General features: G+C 37.1%; 1 protein-coding gene and 1 long non-coding RNA gene across 5 annotated transcripts in view; both read left to right on the top strand.

Moving 5' to 3' along the window:
* Positions 1 to 7,282, top strand: part of nfic (nuclear factor I/C) — a 131,691-nt gene extending 124,409 nt beyond the window's left edge. For all 4 annotated transcript variants that reach the window (XM_048208880.1, XM_048208883.1, XM_048208882.1 and 1 more), the window contains one exon: positions 1,494 to 7,282. In XM_048208880.1, the coding sequence (XP_048064837.1) occupies positions 1,494 to 1,514 (21 nt within the window). In that variant the 3' untranslated portion in view covers positions 1,515 to 7,282. The remainder of the gene's footprint in view (positions 1 to 1,493) is intronic.
* A 1,726-nt stretch (positions 7,283 to 9,008) lies between these two features.
* Positions 9,009 to 16,640, top strand: LOC125279778. The gene is made up of 3 exons (XR_007187449.1): positions 9,009 to 12,097; positions 12,835 to 12,908; positions 16,228 to 16,640. It is a non-coding gene; the product is annotated as an uncharacterized LOC125279778 (long non-coding RNA).
* The last annotated feature ends 1,016 nt before the right edge of the window (positions 16,641 to 17,656 follow it).

Below are 17,656 nucleotides of genomic sequence, written 5' to 3' on the forward strand. Positions count from 1 at the left end.
TTGTGGATTTGGGGAGTCATTAGTCTGTGGTTTGGTGTTGTACAAAAATCAAGCCATCAGTCTGATGTATACAAACTTTTCAGCAGGGAATAGGAACAGATTTTCCTTTTTTAGCATTATTAAATCAATACATTTGGGGGTAGTTAAAGACGTCTGTTGGACTGCTGTGAAATTACTTAAACCTTAGTGGAAAATATTGAGCCAGGGGCTTACGGCATGAACTCCTTCCTTCTGTTTTTAAACCTTGTCAAATTTTAAAAAGACTTCAGCGGTCTGTGAATGAAAGCCAAAATCCTGTTATGCTTTTAAAAGGTTTGGGTGGGATCCTGCTGAGCTCTCTCTCTCTCTCTCTCTCTCTCTCTCTCTCTCTCTCTCTCTTTTTGTCTCGCACTCATAGCTTTTTACTCTATATTAGTTTTAATAGGTTCCTCAGTTCTGGTCCCCAGCTAAATGTTTGCTGCCCATTATCAAAAAAAGACACTGATTTGTTCTCATTAGGTTCTGCTTTGAATGGAACAGTAGGGTGCGTTTGCATTATTTAGATCCTTACGGACAGAAAACATGTCCACCAGCTTCAAAACCTAAACACACAAACTAGCAGGGTATATGAGGATGTTTCTTCAGACACTGACATTTTGATGTCCTAGGGTTTGATTTTTATCAAAACTAAAACAAATTTCTGCGATGGCAAAGCTGAATTTTCAGCATCATTACTCCAGTCTTCAGTGTCACATGATCCTTCATAAAATCATTCTAATATGCTGATTTGGTGCTCAAGAAACATTTCTTACTATTATCAATGTTGATTTTGCTGCCTAATATTTTTTTGTGTAAACAGTAATCCATTTTTATCAGGATTCTTTGATTAACAATGTCTAAAGAAACAGCATTTATTTAAAATACACATTTTCTGTAACAATGTAAAAGTCTTTACTGTTCAAAAGTTTGGGGACAATAAATTGATCAAAAGTGACAGCAGTGTACATATCACTCATGAACAAAATATTTTTATTGTGTATCATTTCTAGTCAAATTATGCATTAGGATACATGAAAATTTTCAAATGTGTAATTTCGACCGCAAAATGCTACTAAACACAATACATAATTTGAGATGTGGTGTAAATGACATTGTTTATGAGGTTTCAGAAAAATGCCAAAAAAATCTCCTCTGATGAATGTTTGTTCTGAGTTGGACATTGTTAGTAGACAAAGTAAATAATCTGGTATGAGAAGTGTGCTTTAAGAGAGTTTATTTTTCTAAAATTCCACAAAGCCAAAAGTGCCCGTAGTTGAAGAAACCCATATAAATCACCGTGTGCATTCAGTTTTGAGGAAACTGATCCATCTCGACTAGACTGCGGTCGCGTTCAGATGAGTTTTTATCTGATTTAGGTGGATATCCCATAGCACTCCTCCTATTGTGTTACTTGTGCTTGTACAGATGTCTTAGTGATTTTGATTCTCTCTTCTCTCTCTCTCTCTCTATTGCAGTCCTGGTATCTGGGGAACTGATTATCACACACACAGACGAACCCGAGAAGGCAAAGACATGGATTTGAAAAATCAATTTTTTTGGAATTTACAAGAAAAAAAGTTGTGAACGAGATGCAAGAGGGAAAATCTGATATATATGCAGTATTTGTATATATACACACACATATATATATATACACAATATGTGTGTATAGATATATGTGCACACATATTTATATATGCATAACGACGTACAGTATAAGATGCTTCAATACACTTTTTTTTGGAAAAGACAATGGAAACGGAGAAGAGCGTGAGAGAATTGCCATAGATGGAACGGAAGAAAAGGAGACAAAAGAGGAGGATGTTTTTTTTCTGGGAGGACAGCCCGAACTATGGCGTACATTGACGGACGTGTCGAAAAAGGCCCACCCTGACTCCCTGCCTCTTGGAATGCCTCTCCTCAACCCCCTCCTTCTGCTACAGGTGCTGCTTCCTCCTATATGCAAAATAAGTATCCTTTATTTTCTTAACGAACAGGGACGGGAAACCCCGAGGAAGGGGTTTTTCCGCTAGCATTTCGCCACAGGTTTGGAGGTGAGCGCGGTCTGTTTTTATTCTTTTTTTAAGTGCGCAAAGGCAACACGACATGGAAAAGGAAACAAAAAAGTTGATGCTTCCGTTCACACAACGTGGAAAAAGAAACAAAAAGGCTACTTTTCATCCAGTTTCATTGACAATCATGTATCTGCGTCCTTAGTTTCGTTCAGAGGGTGGTGTTTTCTAAATTGCATTCTCCACCGTTTGTAACGGAGTCCACTTTTTGGTGGAAGCCCGTCATGTTTTTTGTACATCGGAGGAATATTAGTGGTACCTCAGTGACATTATACATCACAGTCAGCGTGTATACACACATGCACACACACTTACATGTAAACACACCTATTTAGAGGCAATGGCATGTACTGTTAAAGGCTACACAAGGTGTGTGTGAGCTGAAATGCAGCCTTCATAGGATGAGCCAGGGAATAGCAGGGGTGAATTAGCACCTTCCTCTCTTCGCAATATGAAAGCCCCTCGTTCCCTGGACCCGCTGTAAGTGTGTGTGTGCGTGTGCGTCCGTGTGTTTGTGCTTGTCATAAACATTTCTAGTCCCTTATTCATCTCTGTGAGTTCACAGATTAGGGGGTTTTTGATTCATGTAGATACGTGGATTTTTCCACATAGTGACAAAGGGAGTTGAAATATAGTTCTGTCATTACTTAGACAGTATTGGGTGTAGAGGATAGAATTTTTTTCTCTGTGTAATTTGTTTAAATTCATTGGAAATTACAGGCATTGCACTACTTTGAATTTTTCATTTTCCTCTTTTGCAAATTCCTGTTCGGCCTAATCATATGGAATGCTGCGAGTCGATTATTTTTGTCGTGTTCTGATCTCACCGTAGATGAGGAAAAAAAGCTGATCAGAACAATCCAACATTTTCTATGTCTAACTGTCTCCATGTTTATGTGATTACTTTTATACAATTCCCATAGTTTAAGAAAAAACAAAACAAAACAGGCTATCTTTTTTTTTTCCCCATGTTTCTATTGCAAGAAACTATGACTGTTTTTATTTTGAAGCATACTTATATACTTTAATCCGTAGGAATGTCAATGATTTGGATGTTTGATGTGAGACGGGCTGTAATGCCCCACGACGACAATACAAAGAGGAAGTCAGTCAGTGGCTATGCTCCCAGAGCTCATTGGGAGGTGGACGCCTACGACCAGCATGTCTCTGGCTGGTTGCCTCAGAAATGGGTTATTCTGCACTCTGAGATGTGTTGATTTGTACTAATGAAATAACATCAGGGCTTAATCTACAACGCTACCGAACCCAAATCACGAAGCCATGAAAAGTGCCTGAGACATTGCAAGATTTTCATTTGAATTCTTCATCTTTTTTTAAAACTTGCTTCATCTACTGTGGGTTGTTGTTGTTGTTGTTGTTGTAGAAGTTTCAAGGGGTTGTTTTTATGCCCAGAGAGATATTTTAAATGGCCTAGCAAGTCCCCAAGCCCCTCATCAGCTGCATGGGCTAACGCTTAGCCACAGGAAACGCAGATGGTTGAACAAAACACACACACACACACTTATATTCTGCCAGAACATGACAAAATCAACACATATCAGAGATTTACTAGGTACCCTCACAAAGACACACACCGATATGAAATAATATCCACACACTCTGATTGCTTTCACTAACCTTTTATAATGGCTTTGCATACACATTCTGTTGAGTTGACCATAGTAAGACCCAGAATACATACAACATGACTTGTTTTAATGGTGCTGATATGAAAATTATATGGAAATCTCTATATATGAGTTATATATAACTGTGCATGGTGCTTTCAAAAGAAAAATCATGAGAATTAAGCTCAAACAACCACCGTATCGCTGACATGGGCGCATGGCAGATAATCTTAGTATTAGCTCTGAAGCTAAATGCTCCCCAAATTCTCCTTAACTACCCCCCTTGAGCAAAGAGCCAATGACACAGATGGATTTTACCTTTGTACCACATTGGTTTTGACTTTTATCCTACAATCCCTCTTCTACTTTGCACGATATTTTATAAACATATTATGTGCCTTGCCTTTAGTTAAGAACGATAATGCGTAATTTTAAAGGAGTTGATTCTGTTTTTCTTTTTTTGATGTAACCAGTGTCACAAAGGAAAAAATGCTGCATGTTTGATTGCCTGTCATAATCAGATTAAGACTAACAGGTTACCTGATAGCTGTAGTTTTGGATGCGTGAGAGAGGCTTTTTTTTTTTTTTACCCTCTTCCTCTTTTAAAAGCACCGTAGTTGGCATGAAACCTACATTGCGTTATTTTGTTACCATTTTATTTCCCTCCTCTTTTCATATAATGAGAAAGTAACAAAATCTGTGAAAGATGCAGTACCAGCTCTCTCCATATCAGCTCTGAGCTGATATTTTGATTCCCTTTCATGAGGCTTCTCTTAAATTGTTTAGATTGTATATTTGTTACCATGTATTTCAATGAGTTTGTACCCACTATGGATGTGAAGAGGAGAGGCCAGAGATGAAAATGATCTGGCCGTCCTCTATAAACCCATGAACTAGTTTTAGTTAGGTTTAAATTCCACAACTAAGCACTTAGCAAATTATTTTGCAATCAGTAAGACTTTACATCCCCACAACATGATTTTTGCTTTTTGTCATTTCATTATTTCTGAAAACCTACACATTTGTTAAAGGGATAGTTCACCCCAAAATGAAAAATGTAGTCATTATTTATTCACCCTCATGTTGTTCCAAACCTGCTTGGCTTTCTTTAATTTTTCAGTAGAAAACACAAAACAAGATATTTTGAAAATTGTTTCCCATACAATGAAAGTCAATAGAGTCTGATGTTGTTTTGGACCTCTTTGACTTTCACTGTGCAAAAACAAAAAGCATTCTCAAAAAATATCAGTTACGCAGAAAAAGGAAATAAAGTCATACAGGTTTGGATCAACATGAGGGAGAATAAATAATGACAAAATGTCCCTTTAACCCTTTTTAGGGTTCATAACACTGAATATGTAGTTATGTTCGACATAAATGATTTCTTTAATTAGGGATTAAGTTGTTTTATTAATCGAGTCCCTTGTATACGTCCATATGCGTTAACTGTAGAAGAGTAGCTGAAATGTATTTGTCCAATTCAACGTACAGACACAAGAACAGCAAAAAACCATTGAACTGCTGACTTTGTGTGTCTTCTTAGAAAATGAATTAATACACCAGGATGCTTCTTCTTCTTCTTCTTCTTCTTCTTCTTCTTCTTTTTTTATAAAATTAGATGGTAGGAGATAATTTATAATTTGTAGCATGTAGTGTCAGGGGACTATATTGCAGAGGAGAAGATATTGTGTATTTCTGGAGCTGGGTTAGGAGAGGCCATGTTGTAGTTTGTGATGCAGTGTACAGTATTGTTTCTGCAATGGATATTGCAACGCTGGTAGCTAATACGATTTGCTGGTAGCTATTTAAAAGTTTAAGTCGAATGAGAAAGAACGAGAGATTTTGTTTACATGATGCCTGTGGTAAGATCTTGATTGCGGAAGATTTGTGAGCCCGCCGTCGTCCACCCCGGCCGAATCGGAGTGCTGAAGCAGAACAGCATTCCATCTTTACCATGATCCAAACTTTTGCAGAAGTGCTAGCTTCATTTAGCACGCAATTTTTCTTGTGTTTAACAGGACAGGCGATGGGGCAGGGGTCTGCCTCGAAGCGTGGGACACAGCTGTTTTTTGTTTATTCTAAACAGTATTGAAGCAAAAACGGCAAACTTGTTATTTTTAAATGAACCGAAGCTCTCACGGCATCTCTCCGGCACAGACTCGGGTGGCCCACCGCCTGTCCCGTGAAGATTTGCACTGCTCCATTTTCATCTTTCTAAAGCTGTCAACCCTCTGGCCAGGGTTCGATGGCGGGTTCAGTAGAACAGGGGTCTGATGGTAGTTTCGCCAGCACACTCTGTGTGCGTGCGTCTTCTTTTTCGTTTGCTTTTTGTATATGCTAACATTGGCTACAGAGAGATCGAAACACTTCAAGAGCAGGTTGTTACCCCAGTGTGTGCTTTTTAAAGTGGCCACAGGTGATGATTGAACTTGCTATGACGTGAATAATGCATTTGCGCTGATGCATGTTAAAAGAAATATCTTACTGTTTGATTTCGAAACCCTTTTTATAGTGCGATGATTATCATTTTTATGCGTGTTGTTGAAATGTTACATTTTGAACACAGTTATCTTGTGTATAATGGCTTACCATATTTCCAGTAGAATGATGAAAAAGGAAAATGTACATTAAAAATGTCTTTTTGTAAGAGAAAATATGTTTTTTTTTGTTTGTTTGTTTTATTTTGTTTGGATTTAGTAGTCATAAGCTTGTGGTCAAGCCACAAAAAATTTTGAAAGCTCCTTCTAAAGGATCTGCTGTTGAGAATATAATGTCAGCACCATTAGCACTCATCTTTCCCACAGTTAGTGTTATTTTGATCAGAAAATACGGACTCCAGTAAATTCAGCATCACTTGTCGTCATTTTAAACAGAGCAAACAGCTTCACCGAGCTTTGTGAGGTTTTTGCAGGTTCCATTGGCATTTTATTTTTTTGTTATATCCAAGACTTATTTTTTCTCTTTTGTCATGCTAGCTTCAAGATCTTTAAACACATTTTTCCTGTACTTCTACTTGGAAGATTGCACTAGATATTCTGGTATTAATAATAATAATAATAATACTTCTTTTTAAGGTTTGCTTCTCTGGGGATATTTCTCAGCCTTGATAATGTACCGTGATGAATACAGATTAATGGTGAGAATGAAAGAAAGATAGAGAGATTAAGCTGCTTGAATGGCACCGTCTTATTTACCTGTTGTCATTTATGTGATAAATTTACCCTTTTAATATGTTGAAATCATGCCAGGTTCCTGTGCACTGCGAACCTCAGAGGTTTGAACTAGATTCTTGAGGTAGAACATGTACAGTCACATTGCAACAATCATTTTAGAAATCAGTACTTTGCCTTTTCCCATTAAAAAAAAATAAAAAATCTAAACATCCTTAAAACAAAATACATTTACCTGAGAATTAAGACTATATAAGATAATAAGAGAATATATCTTGAATTAAGTTTGTATTCAGCAAGGATGCATTCAGTTGATCAAATGTTATAAAAGATTTCTCTTTCAAATAAGCACTGTGATCCATTTATCACAGAATCTTGAAAAATATCCCAGTTTCCACAAAACTATTAAGCATCAGAACTGTTTTCAACATTTATGATAAAAAAAATGTTTCTTGAGCACCAAATCGGCATGTTAGAATGATTTCTGAAGGTGTAATGATGCTGGAAATTCAGCTTTGCCATCACAGAAATAAACTGCATTTTAAAGTACATTAAAGTAGAAAACATTTATTTTAAGTTGTAATAATATTTCACAATATTACCGTTTTACTGTATTTTTGAGCAAATAAATGCAGCCTTGGTGAGTATAAGAGACTTCTTTCAAAAACATTTTAAAAAATGTTACCGACCTAAACCAACTTTTGAATAGTTGTGTATAGTATATATAAATACATTTAAAAAAAAATAGGGATGTTTAGGTCTTTTTGCTTGAAAATTATATAAAAATACAGATTTTTCAGAGCGGTTTCTTAAACCACCTGTGGACAATCAGTGGCATGGCTTACTTCAGCCCATTGATAGTTTTCTGGAGCATGCGTGTACAGACTAGCATAACTAGCAGGATTTTAGACCTCACTCTTCTGAGTGCCTTCCTGGATTCAGCCTAGAGCCGTTGGATGTGGGTTTACGCTGTGTGATCTTCCCCTGTTTTTGTAAGATCAACCTACTCATGCCTGGAATGTGCATCGCTGAAAAGATTGTTTAATTCCGAGGTCCAGGCACTTTAATTAGTCATTGACACATGTAATTATGCTGAATAGAATGTAAATTTCCCAAGTCCAATTTCCCTGTTCACCCACGGACATAAACAGGATGTGAGGAGACCCTACTCAGGCATACGTGAGAGAATTAGACATGTATGAGTGTTTCGCTCGCCGTTTCCTTTTGCGGTTTGCGTAATGTAAACCTTGCGATACCATGAACTTTGCACGGTCGAGGTAGATAGAAACGTGAACGTGTGGTCAGATCTTTGTTTTGTCTCCTCTCGGTAAGGGCTGGACAACCTCTTCAGGGCTGAGGCATTGGAATGCAGTTTCTACTCTTTCCTTCCTTCCATTTTCAATGTTGTGACACTTGGCAGGATGCATGTCATAGTTCTTGTCAGCCGATGAATTGATACGTGACATGTTTGATACTGGTAGCGACTGGTGAATCTGAAACGGATGATGTGCAGTTATGTCTGTCTGCACTGAATTGGATCCCATAATAACAGCTCAATCAAGCTGCTTGGTTTGAAATCAAACTAGTAGTAATACACTAAAGGTTTTTTTAATGATCTGGAAATTGTACAGCATCTATGCAACTAATCCTGGCTTTACTGAAATCTTTGTGCTGAAAGTCCTTGCTAATATTAAGGACAGTTTCAATGTGTGTAAAGCCATCCAAGCTAGGCTAAACCTACTATTGTAGTACTCAGTAGTATAGTGAAACTAATGCTGCGTTTACCTCTGGTCAGAATTAGCATAAAGAGATTTCAATGTGAGTTCACAAAATACTTAATCACTTTATTAACCCCCCCCCCCCTCTCTCTCTCTCTCTCTCTCTCTCTCTCTCTATATATATATATATATATATATATATATATATATATACACACACACATTTGTTCAAACGTTTGGGATCAGTAAGAATATTTTAAAGAAATTAATACTTTTTTTCATTAAAGATGATCAAAAGTGACATTTTATCATTTTATTTTTAAGATTTCTATTTACAAATAAATGTTGTTCTTTTGAACTTTCTATTCATCAAAGAATGTATCACAGTTTCCACACACACACACACACAAAAAAAAATCAGCTTTACAGTCACATAAATAAATTACATTTTAAACTATATTAAAATAGAAAACAGTTATTTAAAATTATAAAAATATTTCACAATTTTACTGTTTTTACTGCATTTTTATCGGAAACAATTTCAGCCTTAGTGAACATATGATAGAGACTTATTTCAAAAACATAAAAAAAAAAAATCTTACCAAGCCCAAACTTTTGAACGGTAGTATATATACTCATTATTGCGGTAATTCTGACATGATATGAATGCAGCATTATAAAATTCTTCTTTGCCCAGGTCTGAAACAGTCACTCCCGACAGTGCATTTGTGCATATGTGAGGTCATGGGCGTCCAACCAGTGCGGGTTGCCCCACGGCGAACGGACCGAGGGTGAACCCCCACCCCACCCCACCCCCCTGTACGCAATCGCAACGAACTTCCCCTACCTCGTACTAGGCCCCGCCCCATGCTTGGGACGGCCCTGTGTGAGGTCATTGATTTTACTGACATCAAACTTAAAGTATGTAATTCAAACTTCTCAATCATTGTTTCAGATGCTCATGTTGCTGATTGAGCTGTGGGGGTGATGGAGGGTTTTAATCTGAACTTTGATGACATTTTACTGTAGAGTTGATGGTGGCACACTGTTTCTATAGCAGATAAATATGAATGAAGACCCATCCTCAACTTTTGTAGTATGGCTAATTATTTCTACGCTCCCTTTTTCACTCTTAGCAAACCAGCAATTCAAGTCTAAAGTATATACATTGATACAAATACCAAAATGAGTTAAAAACACAATTTTAACATGCAGTGCCTGTCATTTATCGCTTTGCTCTGGTTTCTTTTTTTCACCCGTGCGTTCTTTGTAAACCGTGAGCTGTTGTGTGGGGTTTCCGCTGACATCATCTCTGCAGCGTTGGCCTGGATTGGTTTATCAAGCGCTTTTTGTACATTGTTGTCCAACCAAGGGGCCAGATTTGCCAAAGCCTCTCAAAAACACAACCTCAAAGTGCCGCAACATATTACCATTAACTAACGTTCGAGGTTAGTACAGTGTGACGAAGCTAAGAATGTTAGCGCGTGCTAAGGGCTTTCTTAAATCTGGCCCTAAGGTTAAAATGGCTCAAACGGGGTAAACAGTACCTATTAGTCATGTCTCTGTTCAAAGGGGAGAAAAGCCATTTGTGGGCTTTGCAATTTATGCAATATTTTGATAAGTCTTTCACAAATGAATTGCCAAAACCACCCTGACATACCGCCTACTCCCGAATGTTTGAGACCCCCAAAACAGTCACGCATCAATATTTCAGGGTGCCCTCTCCCCCATTAGAACAATTGTTTTGTTTTATTCTGTTCAATGAATTAAGGTTTCATTTCTACAAATGTTTCTATCGTTGTTGTTGTTGTTGTTTTGTTTGTTTTTAAGCATGCTGTTTTCTCTTTGTTTGGACGCTTTGAGTTGAAAGGACGAAGGTTGAAATGTTTTTCAGAGAGCATTCTAATGCAGTGTTAAATTTCAAGGTTTTTGTTGGTTTTTCCTTCCTCTTTTTTTAATCACATTATTCTTTACAAATATTACCATAGTAGTTACTCATTAAACGCTTGCTTGCTGCACAGATAAACACACTTCACACCAGGAAGGGGCATGTGGACGTTTAGTTCAGACACATTCACAACTGGCATGATGACATGTTCTTGCATCCATGTTCTTTTTGGAAAGCATCGGATTTTTGTTATTTGTCTTCGTTTCTCTAAGAACCTCGCTAAATTGTAATGTATCAGCAAATGTCGGTATGTCGGTTTTGAAACGAATGAGAAAAGACTTTTTGTTTTTCTCATGCACAACAAACTAAATTTGCCATGTGTTTTTGAACTGGTGTGAGGGGGAAATTACAGCTTTAACAATATTTCATTATAACATTGTATTCAGCCATCGCTGTTCGCAAAAAAATCGCTCATGAATACAGTACTGGAAGTGAGTATGTTTCCCTATGCAAAAAAATAAAATTAAAATTAAATAAAAAATAAACAAAGCTATGCTACAACTCAGAAATGAGGTGACTTTGTGTTTTTCTTTTCTAACCGATTAGACGCACAGTCTGCTAAAGTTACTTGGCAGTCTTGAATGTTTATGTAGATTGATCTCGATTATCACTGCTGTGTGTGTTTTGGAGGTGTAATATGTGTGTGTTGGATGTATATTCGCTGTTCATTTGTAGATCATCGGACACATGCCTTGTGCCTGAGGACAAGCTAATTTTAGCTCAGCCGAAGCTCTTTCGCCATCACCTTTACAGAGCCAGAGAAGGGAAAGATGTTTCCAAGACGTGGCATGACATCTTATACTCCGCTCTAATGATGCATTAAAAGAGTCTTGTGACAAGTAACGTTTTGGGTATTACATTTTGGTGAAAGACTTGTCGCTAATTAGTAAGCACTCGTGTTCCATTTCAAATAGCCTGAAGTGTTTTAAAAATAATAATAAGAGTCAAACGTGACTGAAGCAAAATTAGCAAACACACATCAGCGTACTCTACTTGCATTAGCCGTATGTTTCATGCTAAATCTTATTTAATAGACTTTGTCATTGTAATCGGCCCTCGGTGGCGGTTACGCAGGAAGAGAATGACTCATTTCAATGCAGAACAAACTTTGGATCACCAAACATTTTAAATGACACTTTTAATTCTGTGAGCACGAGCTGCATAGAACAGGAGAAATGGAAGAAAGAGAATGAAAGAGCGAGCTGAACGCTTGCGGTTAGAGGTTTGTTTTCGGTTCAACTTGGCTGAGGAGCGTAACACACCTGACTCTAATCATCCCTCAATCCATTTACCCCAGATACAAGATTGCTGGAGCCGCTTTTGGAAAAGTATAATTTCAGCTCTGGAAAGGAAGTCAAGTTTTATTTCATTTTAATGGTTCAAAATAGCACAAGCCAGCACAAGGTCCTTTTTCTTTAAACATATGAAGGGGGTGAATGAGTGCAATAGCACTTGTTGAAAGCTTCACGTGAACTTCGCCAGGAACCCCTCATGAGCTCACTGCAGAATGGGAGTCAAATTCCATAACAGACACTAACCAGAGGTACCTGTTCAACTTCAGTATTTCCATGAAACATTAGCTTTTGGACAGCAAATAACAAACCTGTATGATTTTGTTCTTAAACCACCTCGCATACATTATACACTGTAAAGAGTGTATTCTTTTATAAAACAGTTCGATAAACAAGAACTCAATGCTGAGTAACTTAATATTTTAGACTTTGTATTTTTGCTCGCCAATGAACGTAATTAAATATGAAGCCAAAGCAATGTTTCTGCTGAGTGAATGAATCCATGACTCGCTAATGCATAGAGTAGTCGATTGTTTTGTTCTGAATGAATCAGTGAATCGCTCATAAAGACGGTCACTTATTGGCACCTACAATGTAACAAATACAAACATAAAGCTTCAAAAGTGACCACAGAAATGAATCAGCTTTATAATTCAATATGAGATTTCAGTACATATGTAAATATGATCTTATGGAAAGATTTCCAATTACTTATAAAGATTCAATAAGGCAGCAAGAGGCAGAGAGTAAAAAGAGCCTTGATGTGGTGCCCGGTGTGACTATTTTTTATGACCTTTACTCACAGAGTGAGTCGCTAACAGCCCAACTCCCCAAAGCCTGGGCCAGACTTCCCCCAGATTGGTCTGAAACTACAGTTCTCCACTCCAAAGAAAACAGCATGGCCTCAGGAGTTGCCTGAACTGCAGCTCGTAGGCAAGAGGAAACCTAGCTTGATTCACGAGTCTCTAAAGAAACATTTTAATTACAGGCTGAGCTGATGTTGGCCGAACGATGAGGACACCAACATTGCCATGCGCACCAACACACAGCTTAAAAACGATGGTAAGTTGAGGTCAGGGATGTAAACATATGATATATAGAGGAAAACAAATGTGCTGTTCTTTAAACATGCTATCATTGTAAACATGTTAATAGGTACCACAGAGCAATTCAGTTTTACCACAAAGCAATTTAGTTTTATGAAGTTAATAGCAAAGTGAAGTTTAAAGGGGCTATATGTAGAATTCAGAAACCCTTGTTATCAGCGATAACGCTGGCTGTTAAGTGAACTGTGCCCTTGTTGCTCATGCAGCATGCTTGCACTTGTGCACACGTAACGTACAAGAGACTGAACGTGATTCAATGCCCCGATTTTTTTTTTTTTTTTTTTTTTTTTTTTGCATAGATGTTGGAAGTGTTAAAAGGTTAGTTCACCCAAAAATAAAAATGTTACTTTTTTAATTATTACTCGCCCATAAGACCTTCGTTCATCTTCAGAACACAAATTAAGATATTTTTTATAAAATCCCATGGTTCAGTGAGGCCTCCATTGAAAGCAAGATTAATAACATTTTCAGATGCCCAGAAAGCTTTACGAATCTTTTGTTTCGAATAGGTGATTCGGATCGCGTATCAAACTGCCAAAGTTACCTGAACTATTGAAATTTCGAAAAACTTTTGACATAACGAAGCCTCATTTACTAAAATCACGTGACTTTGGTGCTCTGAACCACTGATTCGAAACAAAAGATTCATAAAGCTTCGAAGCAGTGTTTTGAAATCGCCCATCACTAGATATTGTTGAAAAGTCACTATTTTGTTTTTTTGGTGCACAAAAATTATTCTCGTTGCTTCATAACATTAAGGTTAAACCACTCTAGTCACATGAACTGTTTTAAATATGTTTTTAGTACCTTTCTGGGCACTGAAAGTGTTTGTCTTGCTGGCAAGAGCCATCGGATTTCATCAAAAATATCTTAATTTGTGTTCCGAAGATGAACTAAGGTCTTACGGGTGTGGAATGATATGAGGGTGAGTAATCAATGACAGAATTTTCATTTTTGGGTGAATTAACCCTTTAACAAACATCAAGTCTACGCTGCTGAGAGCGACGGCTGTGCGCTTTTCTCTCAATAGCAAAATAAACAACAAAAATGGCAGCGATGAGAAAGGAGCAGAAAGAAGGCATCTGATCATAGCAATTTGGATGTTTCCACAAGTTCTGCAATTCACAGGCATCACATTGACAGATGAGGTAATTAAAATTACACTGATTATGATAGTTTGATTATAAAATATAATTGAGATTATATGGCTATGTGAGACTATAGTTTGAATTAATCCCTTTACTTTGCATGAGACATTAGGCTTGTTCGAGATGCATCAGCACTGCGCAGACCGATCGGCGTATGACATACTTTGTCATAAAGTGGTACTGCGGTACTTTGATGTCATACGCCGTTCGGACTGTGCAGCGCCTATGCATCTCAACATTACAGTACAGAACAGCTCTAGCCCAGGGGTGGTGAACTCTGGTCCTGGAGAGCCACAGTCCTGCAGATTTTAGATCCAACCCTGATAAAATCTCACCTGCCTGTATTTCTAGTAACTCTTCAGACTTTGATTAGCTTGTTCAGGTGTGTTTGATTAGGGTTGAAGCAAAACTCTGCAGGACTGTGGCTCTCCAGGACCGACGTTCGCCACCTCTGCTCTAGGCCCTCAGGAGCCTGCGTAAACCTCACATTCTTTTATTTTCCCGGCAAAAACGTCCCGAATCCTTTACATAAAAATAGGTCTATTCTACAGGCTGTCATAGACAACCTGGAAGTTGGTGAAGTTCTTTTTTTTTAGTTTCGTAACAATCTGTTCACCTATTGGCAATAAAAAGGCGATTAAAGGATTAGTTCACTTTGAAATGAAAATTACCCCAAGCTTTACTCACCCTCAAGCCACCCTAGGTGTAAATAACTTTCTTCTTTCTGATGAACACAATCAGTGATATATTAATAAACATCCTGGCGCATCCGAGCTTCATAATGGCAGTGAGTGGTATCAGCTTGCTTACTTATTTACTAGTTCCCAGTTTTTTCCCACAACTTGAAATGATGTAAGTGGGTGAAGGACTCGGGTCTCTTTTCTTCTTCTTCTTTTTTTTTGGTCAGTGTTGACTTATTTTTAGTCCCAGACACTAGTCTGGTCCCTTGTAGTATCTATCTATCTATATTATTTATTTACTTACTTATTTGCTTAATTATTTACTTACTTATTCCCAGTTTTCTCCCACAATTGAAATGATGTAAGTGGGTGAAGTGGGTTGTTAATGAAAGGACATCTTCTGAGCTGTTTTATATGAGATTCATTAGTTCTTATCTAAGTGGGATTATTAGGAAAAATATGGTTCAAATAAGCTGTTCCTTATAAGCCCACCAAAAGCTTATATGTATATAGATTATAATTATTATTATTATTATTTTTGGCTCAATAATTTTCTAAAATGTTTTCATTTAATATGTTATCTACAGTGTTTATTCTTTTATGTTGTTACTGCATCTATCAATGTGAGCATCGCTCCAGCATAAGTCCACATACTCATTAAATCCTTTTCAATTACAGAATATTGCTTTTAAATACCATGAAAATAAATCATGTCTGGTAACATCTGAATTATCTTCATTTGAAATTTCGGTAACACTTTACAATAAGGTTCAATAGTTAACTACATTAGTTAACATTAATAATGAACTGCACTTATACAGCATTTATTAATCTTTGTTAATGTTAATTTCAACATTTACTAATGCAATATTAAAATCTTGTTAACATTAGTTAATGCATTGTGAACTAACATGAACAAACAATGAACAACTGTATTTTCATTAACTAACGTTAACGAAGATTAGTAAATACAGTAACAAATGTATTGCTCATGTTTAGTTCATGTTAGTTAATACATTAACTAATGTTTAACTAATAAACCTTATTGTAAAGTGTTACCGAAATTTCTTATGGATATTTGTAGGGCTTAAACAGCAAAGTTTGGATGTGACTGTCAGACAGTAGCAACACATGATCTCCATAACTCAATAATTAAATATTCAATCGGCTCCAAATAAAAAGTAAAATAACAGTAACAAATGTGCAGTTGCTGTAAAACAAATAATGTCTCTCATCTTTTTTACTTTAAAAATAAATGGTATCTGGGCTTATTACATGCATTGATATTACATGTACAGGCTGAGGGTGGTCTATTCATTCTTCTGCACATTGAGAGAAGGTGGAATTGGGGTTGTTTTGATTATATCTATTTAGACTCGCAGGTTCAAAGTGATTTCTCTCGGTTTCTCTCTAGCTGTGCTTATGAATTTAATATCTCGATTTACAGTACGTGATGTGAAGGCCTTGTAAAAGCATGCGGCAGTAATGGGCTCCAGATGTCTTAACAAAGGACTGCAACTCCCTGAGGACTCCCCTCTCTGCAATACGATCACAATCAGGTCACTCCGCCGTACAGAGACTTCTGGGAGCGAGAGTGTCCGTGCAGTATGAACGTGACTCCCTCTTCTCACAGGCACAAGTGTATGTTCAGAGTTTTGTATACATTGTGTATTACATTTTTATCTTCATGCATATGGCAGATGTTTTTATCGAAAGAAACGTATTGCATTCACACTATATTTATTTTATCAGTTCATGCATTCCATGGGAATTGAACAAATGACTTTGGTGTTGCTTGTACCCTCTGTTTGTGAGCAATAATTACATTTGTACAAAACCATTAAAATAATCATTGATGTACAGAGTCATATACATTTTAATTTTCCCTTTTAAAAGCTCACTATGTAAGAATTTTGGATTAAAATATCCAAAAACCACTAGAACAGGGTTATATATTTTTTGACGTGTGTATTTACATTATCCCAGATGTTTCCAAGAATGTTTAAATCCAGAGAAATCAGTCATTTGAAACAGGACACGAACCGTGTCCATGCGTCACCTATCGATGACATCATACCTGCGTTACCCGGTTTTAACTTCCGGTTTTATTTTTAAGAAACCATGGAAACACCAAAGACGCTTTAATGGGCTATATTATGTTTTTTATTAGACAAGGGCACAACTGTTTGGATACATTTATAGACAAAAAACGAATCATTGTTATCAACTGTTCTTATTGTTTAAATCTTTTTTTCTTGATTTACCGCGAATGCCATGTTTGGTTTTAACATGACTAATATCGATCTAGCGTACTGCAGTGTGCAACAAGTGTCTCATAGTAGCCGCCAAGCAAAAGCACAGAGTAAAATTATAACATCATTTTCAACACACTCAAATGTATCTAATATGATAAACAGCGCTGCTTTACCCCACATACGTTTGACCGGAAGAAACGGAAGTGGCGACTGCGGCATAATAAAAGTTCCGCTGCTGTCGAGCCGTGTCGCGTTCGTCTCTCAGTAGCAATCGCTCCAGCGGCCACGTTGTGCTCCCACAGCACTCGGGCCTGCTCTGCTTCATACTATAGTATCGTTAATAATCTCATTCATGAACATGATTTCTGTCCCGATTCTTTTACACTGGCTGTGAGGTGAAGAAGGTATCTCCCATAAATCCATGCTCATTCTCGACGTCATCAAGCTACGCCTTTGTTTTGAATAGGCGGGCGACCTCTAGCGGCGAAAAACATAGTGTGCCTTTAATGTGATTTAGTTGAATTTAATGCAATATTGTAATTTTTCTTCACAAAAAAAAAGGCATTTTTTGTTAATTATTTTTATTAAAAGTGTCAATAAAAACTTTTACATTGTTACATT

The sequence above is a fragment of the Megalobrama amblycephala genome, linkage group LG12, assembly GCF_018812025.1.
Source record: "Megalobrama amblycephala isolate DHTTF-2021 linkage group LG12, ASM1881202v1, whole genome shotgun sequence".
NCBI lineage: Eukaryota > Metazoa > Chordata > Actinopteri > Cypriniformes > Xenocyprididae > Megalobrama > Megalobrama amblycephala.